The 23751-nt window shown below is 36.9% G+C and overlaps 1 protein-coding gene across 1 annotated transcript in view; it reads right to left on the bottom strand.

Annotated features, from left to right (window-relative positions):
- The window catches only part of COL28A1 (collagen type XXVIII alpha 1 chain), a 201584-nt gene that overhangs the window by 74709 nt on the left and 103124 nt on the right, over positions 1–23751 (bottom strand). Inside the window, exons 21-25 of the mRNA XM_077123093.1 lie at positions 22903–22974; positions 19225–19293; positions 18513–18581; positions 15052–15120; positions 14798–14866 (exon numbers count right to left, since the gene is read on the bottom strand). Coding sequence (XP_076979208.1) covers positions 14798–14866; positions 15052–15120; positions 18513–18581; positions 19225–19293; positions 22903–22974 — 348 coding nt within the window. The remainder of the gene's footprint in view (positions 1–14797; positions 14867–15051; positions 15121–18512; positions 18582–19224; positions 19294–22902; positions 22975–23751) is intronic.

Here is a 23751-nt window from a genome sequence, read left to right as displayed (position 1 = left end):
AAATGTTAATGGATTAAAATCCCCAGTCAAAAGACACAGACTGGAAGAATGGATTACAAAACAGAACCCATGATCAGACTTCAACTAGAGATTGAATGAAGCTGATTTGGACTAAGGTAAATCAGCATACAGGGTAAAGGATGATGTGGTCCATATTTTAAAACTTAAACTTCTGTGTGAGACCAAAGGGAGAGAAGTTCATTTGCTGCAAAATTTATATTTTGGGTAGTGCATTACATAATTTAACTTGTATGATCAGTTTAGTTCAATACCATAAGTACATGGACTCTTGAATAGGGCATGAGATCTTACAGGTTTGTACAGGTTATTGTGCTGCTGTGATATATCCCAGAGTAATCTGGTCAGAGAATAAAAAATTATTTGCTAAGTCCCCTTACACAACTGGAGAGAAAAGAGGAAACAATCCACTTTCTCATCTGAGGAATTTAAGATATTCTCACAAGCAGTGGGACAACAAACTGAAAAGGTTGAGCCCTTGGTCTTGGGGTTCACCCCTATGAAACTTATTCCTGCCAAGGAGAAACTAAGCCTACTTAGAATTATGCCTAAGAGTCACCCACAGAGAACCTCTTTTGTTGCTCAGAGGTGGTCTCTTTCTCTCTAAGCCAACTTGGCAGGTGAACTCACTGCCCTCCCTCCTACATGGGATATGACTCCTAGGGGTATAAATCTCCCTAGCAATGTGGACAGGACTCCTGGGATGAGCTGGGATCTGGCATCATGGAATTGAGAAAACCTTCTTGACCAAAAGTGGGGAGAGAGAAATGAGACAAAATAAAGTTTCAGTGGCTGAGAGATTTCTGAGTCAAGAGCTTATTCTGGAGGTTATTATCATGCATTATATAGATATCCCTATTTAGCTTATGGAATATCAGAGTTGCTGTAGGGAAGTATGTGAAACTGTTGAGCTGCATTTCAGTAGCCTTGATTTTTGAAGATGATTGTATAACAATATAGCTTTTACAACGTTACCATGTGATTGTGAAAACCTTGTGTCTGATGCTCCTTTTATTTAGGGTATGGACAGGTGAGTAAAAATAAAGATAAAAATAAATAAATAGTAAGCTGGATAAAGGGTAAAAAAATTGGGTGGATTGAAATATTTGTGGTAAGGGAGGGAGGGGTAAGGGATGTATGAGTTTATCTTTTTTCTTTTTATTTCTTTTTCTGGAGTGATGCAAATGTTATAAAAATGAACATGGTGATGAATACACCACTAAATGATGATACTGTGAGCCACTGATTGTATACTGTGTATGGACTGTGTGTGAAGATTTCTCAATAAAAATATTTTAAAAACAGCATGGTACTGACATAAAAATAGATATACCAAACAATGGAATTAAATTCAGAGTTCAGAAATTGTCTCTCTCATCTACAGGCAACTGTTCTTTGATAAGGCAGTCAAGTAGACTTAACTGGGAGAGAACAGCCTCTTCAACAAATGGTGCTTGGAAAACTAGATATCCATATCCAAAAGAATGAAAGAGAATCCATATCTCACATCTTATACAAAAATGAACTCAAAATGGATCAGAGATCTAAACATTAGAGCTAAGACCATAAAATTTAAGAAGAAAATGAAGGGAAACAACCTAAGTATCTTCTGGCAGGCAGCGGCTTCCTAGACATTGTACCCAAAGTGTGAGCATTGAAAGAAGAAATAGATAAATGGGATCTCCTCAAAATTGAACATTTTGTGCATTGAAGGACTTTGTCAGAAAAGTAAAAAGGCAGCCTATACAATGGAAGACAATATTTGAAAACCAAATATTCAGATAAGGGTTTAATATCCAGAATCTGTAAAGCAATCCTACACAACAACATATAGACAATCCAATTGAAAACTTGGCAAAAGACATGGATAGATACTTTCCCAAAAAGGAAATACAAATGGCTCAAAAATATATGAAAAGATACTCAACTTCATTAGCTATTAGGGAAATGCAAATCAAAACCACAATGAGATAATATCTCACACCTACCAGAATGGTCATTATTAAAAAAAAAAAAAAAAAAGCCAGAAAGCTACAAGTGCTGGAGAGGATGTGGAGAAAGAGGTCCACTTATTCTATGTGGGTGGGGATGTAGAATGGTGCAACTGCTCTAGAAGGGAGTTTGGTGGTTCCTCAGGAAGTTAAGTATAGAATTACTGTATGATCCAGAAAGGAGAGTAGAATGGTACAGCCCCTTTGGAGAGTAGTGTGGTGGTTCCACAGGAGGCTAAGTACAGGGCTGCCTTTTGATACCGCAACCTCGTTATTAGGTAGATACTCAGAAGAACTGAAAGCAGGAATATGAATAGATATTTGCACTGTGGTATTTATGGCAGCATTATTCATGATTTGCAATGGATAGAGGTGGCCTAAGGTACATCAACTGATGAACAGAAGGGCAAACTGTGGAATATACATATGATGGAACACTGAGTGACTGCAGGAAGGAATGAAGATGTAAGACATGCAACGAAGTGAATGAACCGTGAGGATATTATGTTGAATGAATCAAACCAGAAACAAAGGGACTAATATTGTAAGGTGTCACTAATGTCATTACCTAGTAATGTCATTACGAGGTATATATTTAGAGGAACAGAAAGTTGGGACATGAATGGCCATTTGCACACAGATGTTGATAGCAGCTTTATTCATGATAGCCAAGGGGTGGAAACAGCCCAAATATCCCTCAAGAGACAAGTGGCTAAACAAACTATGGTATATACATAATGATGGAATATTGTAATATAAGACAGAATAGGCCATGACACATGCAACAAGATGGATGAAACTTGAGGGCACTATGTTGAGCAAAATTAGCTAGAAACAAAGAAAAAAAAATACTGTATGGTTTCAGTAATATGAAATAACTACAATGATCAAACACTGAGAGTTAAGAGCACAGGTTATCAGGAGATAGAAATAGGGTAGAGTTTGGGCATTTGATGCTGAAAAAGTTCAGGATGTTCAACAGGATTGATTGTAAAGATCAAGAATGGATAGCACAATACTGTGTGATGATAGCACAATATTCTACATGATGAACAAAACTGAGTGTGACTATGCTTTTAAAAGGAAGGCTAGGCGCATGTATGACATCATAAAGAAAGACAGATGATAAAAACTGAGACTGTATAACTAAGCAAAACTCAGAGTGGCAATGTAGTGATTAAATGTACAAATATAAAAAGGTTTCTACCTGAGGGAGAATGAATGAATGTCACCATTGCAAGGTGTTGAAATGAGATGGCATATGGAAAAAACACTATCAATGCAAACTAAGGGCTATAGTTAAGAGTAACATTGTAATTTGCTTTCATTAATTGTAACAAAGGCAATATACCAAGGCTAAATTTCACTAACAGGGGGATATAAGGGAGGGGTATGCAATTTTTCTTGTTGTTATTTTTCCTTTTTATTTTTAAATTTTGCGCCGCTTATTCTTTGCAGAAGATAGGGAAATGTTCTCATTAGATTGTGGTAGTGAATGCATAACCATGTGATTATACCAGGAGCCATTGAATGTACAATTAGGAAGGAGTGTATGGTGTGTGAATAAAAATGGTATATAAAAAATCAAAGATACAACTGCTGGAGAAGATGTGGAGATAAAGACATACCTATTCACTGTTGGTAGGGAAGTAGAATGGTACAGTCCCTTTGGAGAGCAGTGTGGTGGTTCCACAGGAGGCTAAGTGGTTGCCATTTGATACCGCAACCTCATTATTAGGTAGATACTCAGAAGAACTGAAAGCAGAAATATGAATAGATATTTGCACTGTGGTATTTATGGCAGCATTATTCATGATTTGCAATGGATAGAGGTGGCCTAAGGTACATCAACTGATGAACAGAAGGGCAAACTGTGGAATATACATATGATGGAACACTGAGTGACTGCAGGAAGGAATGAAGATGTAAGACATGCAACGAAGTGAATGAACCGTGAGGATATTATGTTGAATGAATCAAACCAGAAACAAAGGGACTAATATTGTAAGGTCTCACTAATGTCAACTAACTATAATGAGCAAACTCTGAGTACTGAATCAGAAAGCATGGTTACCAGGGGATGAAAAGTGGGCAGAGTTTGGGCAATCAATGATTAAGGAGTACAAAATGTTCAAAGGCTTACTGTAAAGGTCATAGATTGTAAGCCCTTATAGCAATCACATCTATTCCTGAGTTTTAACTGTTATTTCTAAACTCTGAGATGATGAGCTCTTTGTGTATAACATGGTCATTCCCTGGAACTTTGGGTATTTGTGTGATACCTGAGCTAGAGTTCTGCAGCTCTGAAAGTCAGCCTTCATACAGCAACTGTTAAGCTGAAAAAGCGATCAGACTTCAATCAGAGATATGCATGGAATGGGCCTGTTTAGGACGAAGGAAATCAGAATACAAGGTAAAGGATGATATTGTCTCTATTTTAAAACTTCACTTTCTGTGTGAGACAAAAGGAAGAGATATCTGTTACAAAATTTATATTTTCTGTAGCATACTATCTAATTACTCTGTACGGCCAGTTTATTTAAACAACATAATTACATGGAACCTAGAACAGGGAATAAGATCTCATTATTCTGTACAGGTTAATGTAATACCCCAATATATTCCAGAGAATGTGGGGCAGAAAATTTAAAAGATATTTTCAAAGACCCCTTGAAGGACTGGGAAAAATTGTGGAAATATTGAACTTCCTCACCTGAGGAATTCCTGATATTCCCACAAGTATAAGGAACTCCCAATTTAATAAGCTAAGACATTAGTCTTGAGGCTTGCCCTTATGACACTTATTTCCACAAAGGAGAAGTTAAGCCTAGTTATAATTATGCTTAAGAGTCATCCTTAGAAAATCTCTTTTGTTGCTCAGATGTGGTCTTGCTCTCTCTAAACCCAACTGTGCAAATAAACTCACTACACTTCCACCTAAGTGGGGCATAAATCCTAGGGATGTATATCTCCCTGGCAATGCATGACATGACTTTCAGGGATGAGTCTATCCCTGGCATTGGGTGACTGAGAATGCCTTCTTGATCAAAGGGGGAAAAGAAATGAAACAAAAAGTTTCAGTGGCTAAGGAATTTCAAATAGAGTTGACAGGTCATTCTGTAGGTTACTCTTTTGCAAGCTTCAGCCAAACATTGCAAATTGCCACAGTATACCATGCCCCCACCAACAGCATACCTGAAAACTCTGGAGAGTACCTTGGGCTCTGTCTAAGACTCCATGAAAGTTTTTCTTAGCAATATATTTTTACAGAAACTTAAAGCCTCCAGATTTATCCTATGCAAGATAAGCCCTGAAACCCAGAGGTACCAGTCTATCTAAGAAAATCAACCAGCTTCATTCATCTACCCCAAAAGGTCAGTACCCCTTTCCAGCATGAATAAGTTACAATGGTCATTGCCCAGATATCCCTGAAGATCGAGAGAATGATCACATAAGAGGGAGCAGATGTAACCGAGAAATTAGGTTCTAACAAAGGATTGTGACTAGTGTCTCATTATACAGATATTTCTTTTTATAATAGCTAGAAGGAAATCCCTGAAATTGTTAAACTGTAATCCAGTAGCCTTGATCTTTGATAATGTTTGTATAACTAAATAGCTTTTATCGTGAGTGTGTGATTATAAAAACCTTCTGATTGATACTTCCTTTATCCATTGCATGGGTAAATGAGTAATAAAATGAAGACAAAAAAGCAATAAAAAATCATAGAACTGTGTAACACAGTGAACCCTATGTAAATTATGTACTACAGTTAAAGAATATAACAACACCACTTCAGTAATTAAAAATACCACATTAATGTAAAGAGTTAATACTAGGGAAAATTGTGTGAGAGAGTATATGGAATGCTGTAGTTTATACATGATTTTTCTATAAACCTACAACTTCTCTAGTAATAAAAATTTTTAAAGGTAAAGTCTATCAAAAAAGCAAAAAAAAAAAAAAAAAACCAGGGGGGATTATATTTGAGAGACAAATATTAAAGCTTTATAGGGATGAGGTCTGGGATTTGCTTCAGAATAATCCAGTTGCAGGAGGGGAGGCAAGTCATGAGGAATACAAATAAAACAAGATTGACCACTGATAATTGTTGAAGAAGTGTGATGGATAAATGGGAGTCCATTATACTGTTATTTCTGCTTTTACACATGCTCAAAAATTTCCATAATAAAATGTTTTTTATAACATAAGAGAAAATGAAAATCTCATAAAAATCTCAACAATGAGGGTGAGGAAATGATGCTATGAGGTTTACTCTAAATAAGGAGAAGAATGCAAGATTTAAAAGATGGAAAGGTAGACAAAGTGGAGGAACACACAGATTCAACATTGTTAATAAAATTTACATGTGTTTCATATCTTCTCAGTATGTTCTAAATCACATAAAATTTTTTAAAATTATGTATTTATAGAGAAGGTGGAAGATTTTTTTATAAAGTAGTATTTCTATTAAAATGAGAATTTGACGTGATACTATTTTGATCCTGATTTTTTCTAGTGATGATTTTAGTTGCTATCTCCTTTCCCCTTAGTATTAATCACACTAACACACACATGCATGCCCATACATATACCACATGGGAAAGCAAGTGGGCACAACCGTTGAAATAGGTGTGACTTTACTTTAGGCCAACCTTGTCAAGGTTATACATTTTCTCTTTCATATTTTCTTTTACTCAGTTCCCCCTAATCTTCACCATTTAAGGGTGTCTGAAAACTGAATGCAATAGAAGAGCTGACCCTGTGGACATCTTATTGTTCCCTCCATTTTTAAGCCTTGGCCAATAAGCATTAAGGGTGTAATCCCATGTCAGCAGTGGTATTGCTGTATTGAACCTGAACAAGTCATTTATCATTCTCTATATAGTTGTTGACATATGACTATATGTCTGTGAAAATAATCTTTGAATCTTAAGATCTATGCGAATGCAATCTAATATTTACATATGCTTTTAGTAATCAGATAGACTTTAAATTAAATCTTAACATATTGTGCAGATACACCACATTGTTAGGATTATTCCTCAGTGTATATGTACAATAGATGGGAATATCAGGTGCCACGTGAGCTGAGTGAATCCACAGAGATGTGAATCCACAGGTCACAGAAGATGCATCACGACTTTTGTTGTCCCATGGGCCACGTGTCTATGCCAGGCCACCATACCTGCTGAATGTGAGCAAGAGGACTGTGGTCAGGACTCCCTTCACCACCTCGTAACACCAGTTTTGCCATAATGCAGCACCATGAAGAAGTGCATTTACTCGTGATAGCAGTTTTATCGGCAGTGGCTAGAGTAACATCCACAAATAAAGGATTCACTATAGATACTTGCACAGCTGGACCTCACTTCCCACACAGGAGCTGAGGCTTGTTGAAGCCTGCAGGGGGAGCTCTTGCATTAGGAGACAGTGTATAGACCTGAAAGCAAATTCTACAGCTGCCATTTGTAACTACATCCATCTATTTCTTAAACCTGCAGGCTCCTCCAAGACAGAACAATTATTTAAATTGCCTAACTGTTTCCTCTTGGGCCTTAATAGGGAATTTAGGCAGGAAATGCTCCCTTCATTTTCATGGGAAATGCCAAGTTTAGGTCTCTGCAGTGTACATATGAACTTAAATGATTCAGTGAAAGTTTTACCTAAACTATAACCTTGCAGCATAGTTCATTTTAACTCCTTTAGAAACATACGTAATCTTATAATGGACCTAGTAATCATTCACTGAACAATTCCTACTTTTTTAAAAAAGAAGAAAGAAAAAGAAAAATGAGAAGGCAATTGTACTATCACATGAATTTATTTTCTCATTAGGCGAATTGTAAAACCATTAGATTAACAATACAATAAATAATAATTAACATTTGTTAGGTTTATTATGGTAAATATTTTTCATTCATTATCTTATTTGATCCTATCAACATCTATTTACTCCAGTTTACAGATAAGGAAACTGAGGCAAGGGAGGTTACTTGACTTGCCAAAGACCACCTACCTTGGAGCAATTCAAATCCAGGTCTGATCCACAGCCCCTAACACCTCCATGCTGGACAAGTCTACCTGTAAGATGTTAACTTCTCCATAGATTTTCACCCAGTTGCCATTTAATACAAAGATAATATCTGTGTGGCTATGAAATACACTTACCTATATTGAATCAAAGAAAACATACTGGGTTATAAGAGTCCTAAGATTCCCCACAGGACGTGAGCAAATACTCAACTGTCTGAAAGCTTCCCTTTCCACTTTTTCCCTCCATTGCCATTTCTTAGTTTTGTGGTTTATCCCAGTATTTCAATTGGTTTCATTCCAGAGCTCCTACCTACACAAACTCTTAAACTCTCTTTTCATCCATCCTAAAATGTATTTGATTTGGCAGAGTGATGCATAGCATAACTATTGCTACTACTAATAATGCTTTAGTAGGTTGGAATTCATAAAAATGTTTTGTAAACATTATTTTACTTATTCCTCAGAATAATTCTGTGAAATATGTATTATTATCCCAAATCATAGAAAAAGACATTAAGACTCAGGGAGATGAAATGACTAGCTGAGGTCACACAGATAGTAAGTAGCAGAGGTTTCAAGATGGAACAATGACAATGAAGCAAACTTTTAGGCTTTATACATTTATAAAATGTAAATACAATATTTGAGCAAATAGTCCTTTTAAAGGAAACACAATTGCATTAGTCTATCTCCCTCCCCCGATCACACACACACATATTAATAAGGCTTTAATTACAATCTCTCTCTTTGTGTCAATTAAGTCCCTACTATTCTTTGAGAGGACTGGGGAAGTATGTTACAATTGTTCTAGAAGGATTTCATGCTTTTCTACTTTGGGGACAATAAAAAAAAATGAATTCACTGTGGAAAGACTCAGCCTTTTATGAATTTTTCAAGGAATGCTACTCTGAAGATTCTACCAAACGATGATACCAAGGAATAAATGAGTTTTAAAATATGGTAGAAGTCAAGATAATGATCAGCAGCTGCTTAATGTTTCTTTCTTTCTGGCTTTTAAATTAAATTAAGATATAACTACTAAGGCTCCTACTACCACAGACATGTACTTATTCATGGTTGCTGGAATGTCAATGGAAATATTAGAATCCTTACTCTAAGCTTATGGACTGACAACCCTCCCAGACATTGACAATGTGCATTGATCATTGCTTGGTCATTGTCAAATCACTCAGTTACTCCTCACTGACACCTTTTAATACAAAAAGGGACATGGTAATTATTAGCAGAATGATTATCCTGGGGATGAGGAAATAATCAAGAAGATGCTAGATGCTAGAAAATAAATTACTCAAATTATTATAACATTTCTTTTCACGTACCTTTCCAGTGTCAAATTTCAAAATAATTTAAATTCTTTGAATCAATTATCTCCTAGAATTTTAACACTGATCTGTCAATATAGCTGTTTATCAAAGTCCATGATAATTTTTAAACCTGCTTTACCACTTAGGAGTATTTGTTGTTGAGCATTTCTTCCTTTTCTCAAAATCAACTCATCAAAGATGAACAACGATTTCCCTGTACCAAAATATCTCATTGGAGAGGGATAGTTTTTCTTTGCTTGAAAACAAAAACATTGAAAGTGCCCCTAAAGACTGGGAGAAGAGCAGGCTCTCTTGTACTGATATTCTATATAATTATCCACTGGGGGAAATTTCCTCCCATCTGCATGATTAGAAATAAAAATGTTTTGATGGTGATGTGGGAGGTGAAAGTGAAGGGGATTTGTGTGTATTCAAAGCTGAAGGGAAGGTATGTATGCACTCCTGGGGAGAGAAATGCAGAGCTTGGAAAATAGCAAGGAGAGAAGAGAGAAAAGCAACATTGAAAGGATAGGCTAGACCTGGGCCCTCCTCTGATTTTAGAGAACATGCATAGAACTGAGTTGGGAAGTAACCTTAAAAGCCACCTAGTCAAATTTTCCTGGTCCTCAATGTGATTTTTTCTGAAACTCGAGCGCTTCAACCTTTATATGGCCCAGGTTTTAATTTGCCCTGTTTGGTCTAATTGTCCTGCCCGAAGCAATTTTGCAGTCGCATTATGGGGTGGTGGATTTCTTCAAAACCATTTTGAAATTGCCCAACCTGAACTTCATTATCATTAAGTTCTGGGTCCTAGGCCCACCCTCCTTGTCGGGCACTATTTAAAAATGGAGTTCTTGTTCAGCCCATGTCCGCCAATGAAATCCACAAATTCCTAATGCATCTCTATGTGAATTGGGCCTCTGTTCCACTATTGCCTATTGATGGTGTGCACATATGTGAGCCATCGCAGAGAACAGAGAGGTGATTCAGATGCTGGGAACATTTCTAGAATAATGATACTCAGTGGAATTTCATGCAGACTTGCATTTTAATTTATTACTATGGGTCATTTTTGTCAAATAGAGCATGTATTTACAATATTGAAACATTTAAAGCTTTTGAGAAATGTTTAACTCTTTTGGGTTTGGGGTTCATGCTTCATTTTAATGTTTACATAAAAATTTAAGTTTTTACAAGGGAAAAACTAGGATGGAAAAAGAAATAATCCTACTACACGCTATACCATGCTGACAGCATTGAAGATTGAGCATCTGTGAATCAAGGCAAGTCACTCATTCTGTTCTGATTTATTCATCCATTTAGTAATCCATTCATTCATTCATCCATATTCATAGTCTCCTCATATACAATAAAAATATCATCTCAAAGATGTTTATATTGCAGAGAAGCAAATTGTTCAATATTTTTGGTCCTTGATTTCTTTATCTGTAAAATAAGGGAGTTGTTTAAGATTCGATGATATTCTGGAAATATTTAGGTAGTACATAATTACAGTAATATCAATAACAACAAGCCAACAAGTCATTTTTGCCCTGAACTTTATTACAACCACCTAGAGGTTAAGAGTCCCTTGAGGGTCCCAAAAGTCAGGTCTGATTTCCTCTGTGCAAGAATTACTTGTGCCCAATTGTCCTGAAGCTTACAAAAAGCCTGTATGATTTCTTCTGCAATGAGCCAGCACACTGAAGGGGGCTGAGAGAGCTAATGAGATGAACAGCAGGAATGTACCTATATTTGGAGCCCAGTTGAGCCCCTGTGTATCTTCAGAGACCAGGAAAGAACTCTCACCTTTAGGGACATCAAGGAAACCATTTCCGGAGTTATATGGCCTTATATTCCTTGGACAATGAAAATGCAGGAGCAAAGAGTTATCTGCAGCTTCTCAAAGAATAGTGAGATTTACATAAGGTTGCCCTCAAATCTCCAGAGAACTTCAGTGAAGAAATGTAGGCGGTGTTAGGCAGGGTCTTTGAGCTTGCCTTCCTTATCACCAAGCCAAGAATATGGATATAGAAGCCAGGGTACTGACTGAGCACTTCCCATTTAACAAGAGTCTAAATTATCAATTCTATTTCCCAACATGTCTGAAAAGTGGTTTTTAAAACTGTGCCTGCTACCTCCTTGGAAGTTGTAGTTTTTACTAGAATTTTAGAAATCTCTCAGAAGTCCTTGTTGAAACTAGAATTAAATTCAAGGTAATTATATATAGAAGAACTATAAACACTAATGTCATATGGAATTTTTCCACTTGGAAAAAAGCTACTGAGCACCACAAGGGTGCTAGATGTCAGGAACTGCTTTTTATATATTTCGAAACATAGGAGCTTTGATTTTCATGTCTTTGTCATATGCTAAACACATGTGACCTTAACTAAATGTCACAAAAACTCACCATAAATTAATAGCCAACCTTAATGGTTTCCTCATTTCAAAACACATTTGTTTTTCAAGCTAATGCCCTAAGGCCAAGGTTTGAAGTGACTACACTAAGTTTAAATGAAAAACATATCAGTATATATAGGTTTACACAAACACACATTCACACACATCCCCACATACTTAGAATTTCTCTGTTCTTTAAATACACAATGGGAGGAGAGGAATTTTACATAGATTTGGGTCCTATGTTTTTGCTACCATTGACAACTTTCAGTACTTTGAGAATTTTACCTCTTCTTTACCAAATCAGAGGTATGAAGTTAACCGGCACTAGACTTTACAAAATATCTCCCTTTCTTTACCAGTTTTGTCCATGTGTGTGTGTTTGTGTGTATTTCTAAAAGTATTCCTAAGAAGAGTTCACATAGAGACTTAAAGCACTCTACAAAGAAGAGGATTTTGAAAGCTATTTAAAAGTTGGTATTTGTTTTTAGAATTTCATTTATTTTCAAGTTTATAAATTTGAAAGTCCCTTTGGTTCCAAGAAGACCAGCTTACACTCCTGCCATCTCCTTCAGGGGCAGGAGATAATCTAGGTAACATGCCTTCACAGCATTCACACAAAGAGGCAAGAGACTAATGGAGAGAGAAGTGGATAAACCTGTATGCAGCTGCTCCCTACGTGGGCTAAAAAAGATTAAGTTTCACTTAACCACATTTTCTGGCAATATACTGGCTGCTTAAAAAAAAAGCAGGATAAAATTCTGCAAGGAACTCCTTTTTTCTTGATTTATTCCCCTAAAATGAATATGAAAGCAAATACAAGGGACTTTTGGAAGAAAACAGCACATGAAATAATTTAGTAAATTTTGTAGTTTGTATCTTAAATAATTTCATAGAGTGGAAGGAAGGAGTAAATTTGAAAATGTTCTTTACCTGTGCCTACATGCCTGTCTTTATTATTATTGCTACTATCAATAGCATTAATAATACTATAACATATATATGGTAATCTACACTGTGAAATTGCAAATGATCATGTTTCCACTGGAATATAAGGACATCCTAGTATATATTTTACACATTTTATTTCAGGCCTTATTCTAAATAAGAATAAGCTTTTGCTTCCCTAAGGGAATATTTAGTATAATAACACAAGTTTTTACCAGTGCTGCCCTCAAAGCAGGAAATAATGAGGTTTATGTATCGAATATCTCTTTCGGTTTCTTTATTTTAATTATTTTAAACCTTAAACAAAATTACTTCAATACCCAAATTCACTATGGTTTACAAGATACTATGGAGGCATATTAGAGGATCTGATTAGTTCTGAGTCAGACCAACACAGCATCTTGATAAAAGCACCTCAGGTTTGTTTTCTCTTTACAGTTTGCACAGCACCTTTGAATACATCCTCTTACTTGGCTCTTACAATTACCCCAATTGTGAGACACAGAGACAGTATTACCACCTCTTTTCAGAGATGATATTTAGTACAATGGGTCACCAACTTTTTTCTTCTACTTGGGAAAGGTCAAAAGGGCACCTGCCCCATTAGGCAGGAATAGTATCAAAGTGTCATCTCTTCCAAGAACAGTAACAGAGACCAAAGAGTCAAGATTAGAAGTTGGCAATGAGCACATAAACATCTTCTCTCTCTAATGACCTGGAAGCTTTTGAAATACCAAGGGAGTAGACCTTTTTCTAAGGAAAAGTGTTTTCTTTTATATAATACTGATATTTATTCATTATTCATTCATTCAGCAGATGCTACAGACCTGCTGTTGGGTGCCTGGCCTCATTCTAGGTGCCAGGAATCAAATAAACAAACAAAAAAAACTTGTCTTAAAAGTTTTACTTTAGTGGAATATGTAGAGCAAGAAATAAGCAAGATGATCTCAGAAAGTGATGCATGCAATATAGGAAATACACAGGGTGAAGTGACAGTGATGGGGGAAGGAGGATTGTTTTCTGAATGAGTGGTCAGGGAGGTGAGATTTAAGGTGAGGCCTTTAGAGTGAGCCAACCTGGCAGGGTCAAGGGCCTGAAGCAAGAATGAACTAGAATAGGGCAGGCCTGCTTGGCTGGAGGCAGGCAGCAAGGGAGAGAGGGTAGGAGCTAAGGCCAGGTCTTGAAGAGCCTTGTCACCTATGAAAAGTGCTGAAGTTTCTTCTAAGTGCAAAGAGAAGCCACCGGACTGGAATGCTTTAAGACAGAAAGAAATATGAGCTGATTTATGGTTTTAAAAATATACCCTGCCTGCTAAGTTATAGGGGGGCAGTAGTAGAAGGGGGAAGACTAGTGAAGAGGCTATTTTAATAGCCCAGGCAAGAGATAATGGTAATCTGCATTGTTGGAAGCAGAAGGACAAAAGGAGCCAGAATCAAGATACATTTTGAAGATAGAACTGATAGAATTTACCGAAGGATTAGACATTGTGAGAGGAGAGGAAAGGGGAGGGGACCAAGGATGACTCTTCAGTTTTTCTGGCTTGAGCCAAGGAGTGGGTGATTATGCCCTTTATAGGCTTATGGGGGAGGGGGAGGCATCAAGGGCTCTATTTTTTATACATCTGTGAGAAATCCAAGAGGAGATACAAGGCAAGAAACTAGACATATGAGGTGGAGGTTAGGGGACAGAAAAGTCAGACCAGAAGATAGAAATTTGGAAGCCATCAGCATATGGTGGTAGTTAAAGCCACTGGACTAGAAGAGAGCACCTAGGGAAAGAGTGTGGGCAGAAGAGAGAGGAGGCCGCAACTGAACCCTGATCTGGGTAGAGAAAAGGAAGCAGCAAAGAAGGATGAGAGCTGCCACTAGGGGAGTAGGAGAAAAGCCACAAAGGTATCTAGCTGCTGAAATTATTGCAAGTTCTCCAGGAAGTTCACAGAGCAGGATAAATAACATTATCAATTGTTTCAGACCCTCTACTTCTGTACCTTTCCTGATGAAAAATTTCACTTTTATGAAAGTCATTTACCTAGGAACAATTTTAGAAGCTAATATGTTGCCTACTCTAAAATCTTACCTTTGCTCCAGTGTCTCCCACTCCACGTAAACCCATTGGTCCAGGGGGTCCTGGTAATCCTCGAGGTCCCTGAGATGACACAATAAAGGAGGGGGTGAGCGTCTTTGTTGTGGGTAATACTCATTAAGAAAGAAAGAGAGAGGAGGAGACAATGGGGAGGGTGGGAAGGGGAGGGAGAGGGAAGGGGAGGGCATGGTCAGGGAGGAAAGAGAAGTAAAAGGAAGGGAAGAAAGAAAATCGAGGTCCACACTTACAGCCACACCTGGAGAGCCGTCCCCTTTGAGTCCTGGAGCACCCAGTGGTCCCCGTGGGCCTTGGGCACCCTGGGTAAATTCCAACCCCAGGTGATATTATGAGACTAAACTAAGAAACATTGGGCAAAATTTAAACACAACAACTCAGCATGCCAAAGGTGGATTTGGTAAATTCAAAGGAATTATTTTAAATATTTTAGGAGGAAATCCTACCATGTAGGTCATTCATTGTCCCTCCTAAGTCTTACCCATTTCATTCAGTGGGAAGTATAGGATGAATGTAGAGAATACATGTGAAACATTACAAAGTCCTCTATAAGAAACACACTTCATAAAAATTAGAAAATGGCTTATTGCTAACGTTCTAATATTTAAAGTCATAAATTTTTAGCACATAATAAATCAGGGAGAAATTAAAAAGTGAGAAAATTTGGTAAACATAGGTTTGAAGGGAAGACTAGCATTGAATATGTAGCAAAATTTAAATTTAGCATTGAACAAGATTACTCTCTGCTACATATTGTTATGGTAAACCTATTGCCTTCACCAATAGGACCCAAATTACATGGGGAATAAATAGGACCAAATGAAAATTACAGCTTTTTTTTTAAATAAACAAATTATGAAGGGATGAGACATTGAGTCTTTGTGGTTCATATCTTGAAACCCAGGAAAAATTATAAATATTGCTTTCCAGCGATAAACTTAGATATCAAAACCTTTGAATAACAACCTTTAGCCTCTAATATAGAGGGTAAGAATAGGAAAGGAAAACAGATAAAGATAAGGAAATACTGAAGAAAACTCTTTTAGGAACAATTTATCAAATATTAGTACATTACATTTATATTTAAAACTTGCAATATTCCATTCTGTTACTGTGACAAATTTCACACAGACTGTTGTAAATCACATCACTTATTTTGATAAAGAGTTGTTCACATTTGAAAATATTTATGGTTTTTCAAATCAGAACAAATTCTAATAACTAGCTCACCTTTGTTTTCTGAGGTTGGAAAAAGGAGCAGGACTTTCAGTACTTTCCTCACATGCAAACAAGCACTGAGATCAAACTGCCACTATTCTAAGCCTAAAAGTTGCCCAAAATCCAACTCCCCAAATGTTCCTCATTCTACTCCTCTGAATTAACGATTGCCAAAACAAAACAAAACATACACGCAAATGACTTCATAGCCTTGGAGCAATCAAATAGTTAAATTCATTTTGAAAACGATAAATGCAACAGCCATTTTTCCCCAATTAAATCTAAAAGTCCTGCTTTATGTGAGTAGCCTCCCTAAGAATGGATCACCTTCCGAAAACAAATGGTCACTTATAAAAACTTAAAGTACTATGTATCGTCAACAAAAACCAAGATGACAGAAAGCAAGAACAGACCTGAAAAGGTGAATTTTTATATATTCACCACTACAGGGAATGGCCACTTCTCAGAAGCAATCTATGATGTTCTTCCAACTAAACTGAAGATTAAAACTCTAAACATTCACTATGGGACCCATTCCCAAATAAGAAAGCCATGCTTACACACGGAAGGAGCCAACAAAAAACAAACAAACAAACAACAAAACAAAGCACTAAGGGCTCTCTGGTTAAGTTGAAAGAAAAAGGAAATTGGAATCCAAATTCACTTTTCAGTTTTTATTTTGAAGTTCCAAGCCTATAACAAATTATCAGCAGCTGTTACTGTTTAACCTCCCGCAACCCACAGTGGGTAAGTGGGGCCTCAAAACACTCATAAGAAAACATGTTTTTCCTAAAGATCCTAGTCCTCTCTTCTGCAAAACTTTTAGTTAGCTTGTTATTTCTAATGTTAGTAGGAAATATCAGGGAGCTGGGGAAGGCGAAGCAGTCTTTCTAAGCTTTTAATTTTGGTCTCCTCACAACACTTTTATAGATGGAATTTTGCCACTTGGCATTTCTTCACTACATTCACTTTGAAGTGGCTCATTCAACAGAAATTAGGGCAGAAATCTTAATTTGGTGTTTTGGAATGGGCTTTGTGGAGGAGAAGGGATCTGGTAGCTTCCCAAAATAGAACATAAAATTGAATTAATGTGCCAAAACTTCCATCAGTCACTCAAAGAGGTATATGACCCTCCAAAAGGTGACCCTCCAAAAGGTCACTAAATTAGGGAAGAATGGCAAAAAGGACCCAAAGAATCAGGAAAATGCTTACACTGAAAGGGTCAATAACTTTAAATACCATCACCAGCAATACCCAATAATGAAACAGGTAGGACTCATAAACTCTAGTAACATACTTAATTATTTCTATTATAAATAATAATAAGAGCAGGGAAAAAGAACTATAAACCATGGAACTGTGAATATACAGATTCAGGAAGTTATCAAACAACATGAAAATTGTAACCCAAATGTTATCGATAAAGGTCATATCTCTAGTATTAGCATCAGGAAATTTAAAATTTTCTCCTGGAGTCATCTGCATAACCTGGGTTCCCACAGAGAGTTCCCATAGCTTGGGATCCCATGTGCCTCATGGTCTGGGGAGTAGGGTGACCAACTCATCCCAGTTTTAGACCTGAATGTCCCAGGTCGTAGGAACCTCCTCAGTCTTGGACAAACCAGATCAGCTGTCACCCTAGTGAGGAGGCCTGTTAAAGCAACCGAGAGCAGGAGAGGCTCAAGATTCTCTCTCTCCCTTCAACAAGAACCACTCCAACTTCTATCAGTTTTATATAATAGGTTTTGCATTATATTTCATATAAAAGATGATTCCAAGTTTCCTATCTCTAAGTTTGAAAATCACTGGTACTTGAACCCTTTCATCTAGAAGAGACAGTTTTTTAGGAATGTATACTAGCCGGTTTCAAAGCTACATAACAACATGCTGTTAATTTAATAAGTGCTGATTATGGTGCCTTAAAGCCTGTTCTCATAAACAGAGATGTGCCTGTTGATGCCTAGGAAAGTTAAATTTTGCTATGATACTGAGTTTCGTGGGTGAAGAAAAATGGTGCTTCATTGCCACTGAAAAATAGACATGATTACTTAAAGCTCTTTTACTCTATTATTATTTGCATTTTTATTTAAAATAGCACTGAAGGATGAATAATCAAAGCAGGATTCAGTAAAGCTTTCAAACACAAATTTTGGGGACATTGTTTTGCTTAGATATGCCAGCTAGAATAAGGAAATGAAAGAGGCTAGAGGCCATGTAATCCCTTATATCACAGTCATTATAAAAAGAACATTTCAAGCTATCATCTAATCAGCAAATGTTTAACTGTAGGTGTTACTGTCCTCACAGTTATGAAAAATAAACACTGATTTTTTAAAAACAGAATAGCTGTAGTCTTCATTTTAGTTCATGGATGCAAAAACTTTGCAAGTAGAACACTAGTCAACTTACTAGGCATTAAATCTACCCTCATTTCCCTCACATACAGAAAAAGAAAAACAACATGAATAAGGCCTACCTTTGGTCCCCGAATAGAAATTCCAGGCTCTCCTTTAAATCCAGGCATCCCAGGTCCTCCTCTATCTCCCTGTACATTTCAAATAACATTCACAGTTTCTGGCTATAGCTTGCATAAGAAATCATAAAGGCACGGAGCATAAAAGAGATTGGCCAATTTGTAGAGCTTAATCTATCCATCTCAGATCTTGACACAGCACATTATCCTAATATAGTGTAGTGGAATTTAAAATCCTAACTAAATAAAACCTGTCAGTAAAGACTAGTACAGTTGTTTCTAGAAAGTCCACTGCAATAATAGGGGCTCTCCAGACTCAAATATTCAGACTTACTTAGAATGGCTGGGAATGCTCTATAAATCTGAGTCCATTTCTTTTCTGCCAGACTTTCTGATTATAAATACTAGCAGAATTTTCTAAAAAAGGACAATAAATTCTCATCTGTATTAGGACCTAGGATTTGGGGGTGGTAGTGCAGGGTGAAGCAACAGTACTAGGCCAGGAGCAAAATACCTGGTTTCTAGTCCTAATTCCGCCACTGGCCTATAGTTCACTTATCTGTAAAACATCAGGGCTGAACTAGATAATTCCTTGGGGCGACTCCAAAACTGAAATCCTAGTTCCCTGGGATCAGGATAGATATATTCTTTTTTCTCCAAGTGCCAAATTTCTTTTCATCCCAGTATAAGAAAAAACATTTCTAAAAATATATACCTTTGTCCCAGGTGGTCCAGGAATTGATGCTCCAGGCATCCCAAAAGGTCCCATAATGCCCTGCTCACCCTACAAAGAAGAGCAAAATACTACTCATGCATTTCAAAGCAGAGAGATCATACACTGGGGCTATATTAGGAAAACTATACAAATGTCTTGATAGTACTTTAAAAATGGTTTCATCACCTTTGTTTCAAAGACCAATGTGAAAATATTTGAGCACTTTTGTTAAATCACTGCAAATGTTATTAATTATTAAGATTTCAGAGCTTTTAAATAAATGCATTCAATTAATTTCTGAGTGTTAGGAAATTTTTATCACTTGTGCACCTTTTTTAGGGGGGGGAGTCGGAGGGGTGCATGGTCCAGGAATTAAACCTGAGTCTCCCACATGTAAGGCGAGCATTCTACCACTGAACCACCCATGCACCCATTAAAATTATTCAATTCTTGATGCTTCCTTTTGTGTTGTCCACTAGGAAACTCAGAAGGAAGTTTTTTGTTTAATTATAATAATTATCTTCGACCTAAGTTTTTGAATAACATGATAAGTAAGTATTGTTCAACTTCTACCTTGTAGTTTATAACTCTTTATTGTTTTCTTTAATGGCTCATGTTCTTTCAGTCTTCCATTGTATTCTGGGATCCTTTTTTTTTCAGAAATAGAAAATTTATGGCAAGAAATGAAATTTTGAAGAAAAAAATTGAAATATTTCTTAATTTTTAAAATCTGTTGTAGGTCCATACTCCCAAAAAGGTATGTTGATGTTCTAACCCCTGGTACCTGTGAATGCAACCTTATTTGGACATGTAACAAGTTTAAATGAAGCCATGTTGGATTAGGTGTCCTTATAAGAAGAAGGAGATTTGGAGACTGAGAGACACAGCAGAGTATGCCACGTGAAGACAGAAGCAGAGATTAAAATAATATTGCTTGCCGAAGACCTGGGTTCAATTCCCAGAGCCTGCCCATGCCAAAGGAAAAAAAAAAAAGATATTGCCACAAGCCAAGGAATACTTGGCCACTAGAAGCTGGAAGAGGCAAGGAAGGCTTGTTCCTTAGAGCCTTCAGAGAAACCATGGCCCTATCGACACACTGATGTTGTCTTCTGGCCTCCAGAACTGTGGGAATAAATTTCTGTTTTAAACCACTCTGTTAATGGTACTTTGCTATGGCAGCTCTCAGAAACTTAGCATCTGAATATAGAGGCTCAATAAAATCGATCTGGTGCAATATGACAATTCCTCTATTCCACCTGGATCTACTCCAGGGATTCTTAAATTTCAGAGAGCAGAGTCATTAAAGGAGTTTAATATAAAGCACAGTTCTGTGTTACAGCTTCAAAGTTTCTGATTCAGTACCTCTAGTGGCTAACCAAGGAAGGTGACTTTAAATGAAGCACCCCTGGTGATTCTTTTATAGGCACCAGGACCCCACTTTGAAAAGCAATATTACAAAGAAATTACGGTAATAACGGGGGACACACACATACCATGAGGTGCTTTTAGATATTAGAAGAAAATATTAGTACTTTGCTATGTATTTTATCATATCCTTTAAACTTTCAATTATTTATGCAAATTCTACGACATACATATTTGTGTAACAGTATATGCATGTAAACTACAATTGGAAATAAAGAAACAGGCCCATGTATATTAGAGTGTGGTTAAATTTTTTTTTTTTTTTTTTTTTTTACTGATAGGAGTTTGTAAGCAAAGAGTTTGGAAATGTCTGCTCTAGAGTTGAGGTCAACAAACTACAGCCTGCAGGACAAATTTGGTCTGCCACCAGGTTTTGCACAGCCTGTGGGCTAAGAATGGTTTTTATATTTTCAAATGGCTAAATATTCTTGATTATGTCTCTTGTTCCCCCTACCCACACATACATACACACTCACATACACTTTTGCTCAGAAAAAAAATCTTGAAGCTTAAACTATTTACCACCTGGCCCACTACAAAAAAAAAATTTGTTGACCGCTGCCCTTGAGAATGAATTGTTTATAGGCTATGTTTCAACCTGACCCTCTGGGATCTCAGATGGCTGACTTATTCCACCTCTGTCTGACACAAGACCTTTGAAAACTCAACAGTATGACATGCTGTCTCACGGGTCTGCCTGTGTCCTCTGGGGGGGGGAGTTCTTCAATTAGCCTCACCAGTAATGACCCACAATGACTGCAGCCAGAACCATGCCCATCTTCACAGCTGAGGCCTCCCAATGTGCTAACTGCCTCGTATGGGCCACAGACTGCCCATCCTGCCTATTGGGACCCAGTTCATGCCAAGGCATGCTTTTATCAATCCTTAAATCCAAACCTATAAGGCAATGGCCCATGACACGGTCAAGATCCTGGCAACAGAATGAACCACCATATTCAATTTTTGGCAAAGGAATAAAAGATTAACCTGTTCGAATTCTTCACTAAAACCAGGGGTTAAGCAAAATTATAGTTTTTTATTTAACCTGTCTTACTTTTATTTTAAAAAGCTGATTGCTTTTAAAACATAAAAAGTATTATAGAAAGAATAAAATTTTCTTAAAGACCCTGAATTAGGGGTGTGATTGTTCTTTAGAATATGACAATTCTTCATCTAGCCAAAAAGCTTTACTTCAAAACAATTCTTCATCTAGCCAAAAAGCTTTACTTCAAAACACAGAAAAAAATTCACTTTCAATAACATAAAGACTAATCACTGTATTATTACTAATACAATTCATTTTTTATGTAGCAACACTTCTAATAATGTGCTCCTTGCACTACCTGCATCAGAGGTCACATATTTAAAAATGTACATTCCAGGGACACTCTCCTCCAACCCCAAGCTCCTACTGAATCAAGATCTCTGGGGATGGGACCAAGAAATCTGGCTTTTTAAAAAGTTCTCCGGGTGATACTAATCAACTGAAGATTAAAAGTCACTTGCCCATAGGTGATACTTTGTTTTGTATCTGCTATTATCTTGTAGGTACCATTTTAAAAATTTGTTCCTTAATAATCTGGTCCCTACACATATACCTGGTCTCTTCCTTCCAAGCATATTTCTATAGGCATGAATTCTCTTAGGTTTGTAGTTTCTGTTTCCTGACACATCCAAATGAACTCAATATTTTCTCCTGCTAAATCTGGACACACACATAGTCACTTGCCAGTAATTAAGTTCTTGACAGTTTATCAGGACACACATGCCTTACTTTCAATTTCACAGTACTGATTTTTTCTTTCTCAAAACCTCCATGTACTGAACACTTACTATGTGCCAGGAAGCGTGCTAAGTGCTTTATTAACTCTCTAAGTCTTCCCATTAAACCTGTGAACTAGGTAATAGCATTATCTTCTTTTTATAATTGAATGACAGACTAAGAGGCTCTGAATGGAGCAGACCAACGTCTTAATATCTAGTTGTTAATAGAGAGGACTGACATACAGTCTCTTTATAAGCATAAATTATCCTATGAAAGTTACATAGTTTATGTAATCTCTTTATTCCATGCTACTATTGTCTAGGGATAGTATGTTTTGTAAAGGCTTTTTTATTTCGGTTTTTTTTTTTTCTTTTACTTTGTTGGGATAGAAACTTGGGATCATATTTTCAGAGAAATCTGATATTCTTTGAAAACCAGACATAATTACAATATCTCCCAAATCATAAATGAGGATATAAGAAACATACCTTTGGTCCTTCAGGGCCTGGAAATCCTCTCTGTCCTTGATTTCCTTTGCTCCCTTTCTGCCCTTCATCACCCTGACAAAATAAGTATAAAAATACAAATTTTGTATTAACTGACCCTCTCCAAACTAATAACAACCAGTTATCAAAGCAGCCAATTGCAAAATGAAGTGCCCCAAGCACACCTCAGTTGTACAGTGTGTCATGTTCTTAAGCAGACTGGACAACTTCAGAATTGTTCAGGAGCACACTCTGGCATCCCCGTTTATTAAATGTGATTTTCCTTTTTTAAAAAATCTAGATTCAGTATTCTTCTTTGGGAAGTTTCATTTGAATTTACAGTTCTTTTGCATACTGGGTCTATTAACAGATGGTTCCAAGACATTCACAGTTTTAGAAAAGAGAGCTATCTTATGCTTTTTCATGTTGTTTTTCAGCTTTCATGCTATTTCAATTTTAAAGCATAAAATAAAACATTTTCCAAATCCAGCCACATTTCTTTCTCTGTAGAAGGTCTTGTTCTCTCCCCTGAGGGGGCCAATAATTCTATCCATAGAACACTTGATCATTCACCTGGTGGCAGAGCTAATAACTTCCCACAGGCTACTCTACAGCATGGTTGTATATGGCGATGCTCCCCCCAGAAGTCTTAATTTTATCACTTTCAAACAGAAGTCTCACAGCTTCACAAAACTATCCTTATCTAGGGTTCAATTGCAAGTCGCCATATCTAGGTATGTGCCAGCTCTACAGAGAAGGAATTCCTTAGGGTTTCCACGCTATAGAAATGTAATTAACTCGCCATGGTCCATGCTAAAGGAGGGTAGTGACACAGATTATAAATCAACAACT

The sequence above is a fragment of the Tamandua tetradactyla genome, chromosome 1 (assembly GCF_023851605.1).
Source record: "Tamandua tetradactyla isolate mTamTet1 chromosome 1, mTamTet1.pri, whole genome shotgun sequence".
Taxonomy (NCBI): Eukaryota; Metazoa; Chordata; class Mammalia; order Pilosa; family Myrmecophagidae; genus Tamandua; species Tamandua tetradactyla.
Note: the sequence above shows the minus strand (reverse complement) of the source record. Positions and strands in the feature narration are given on the sequence as shown.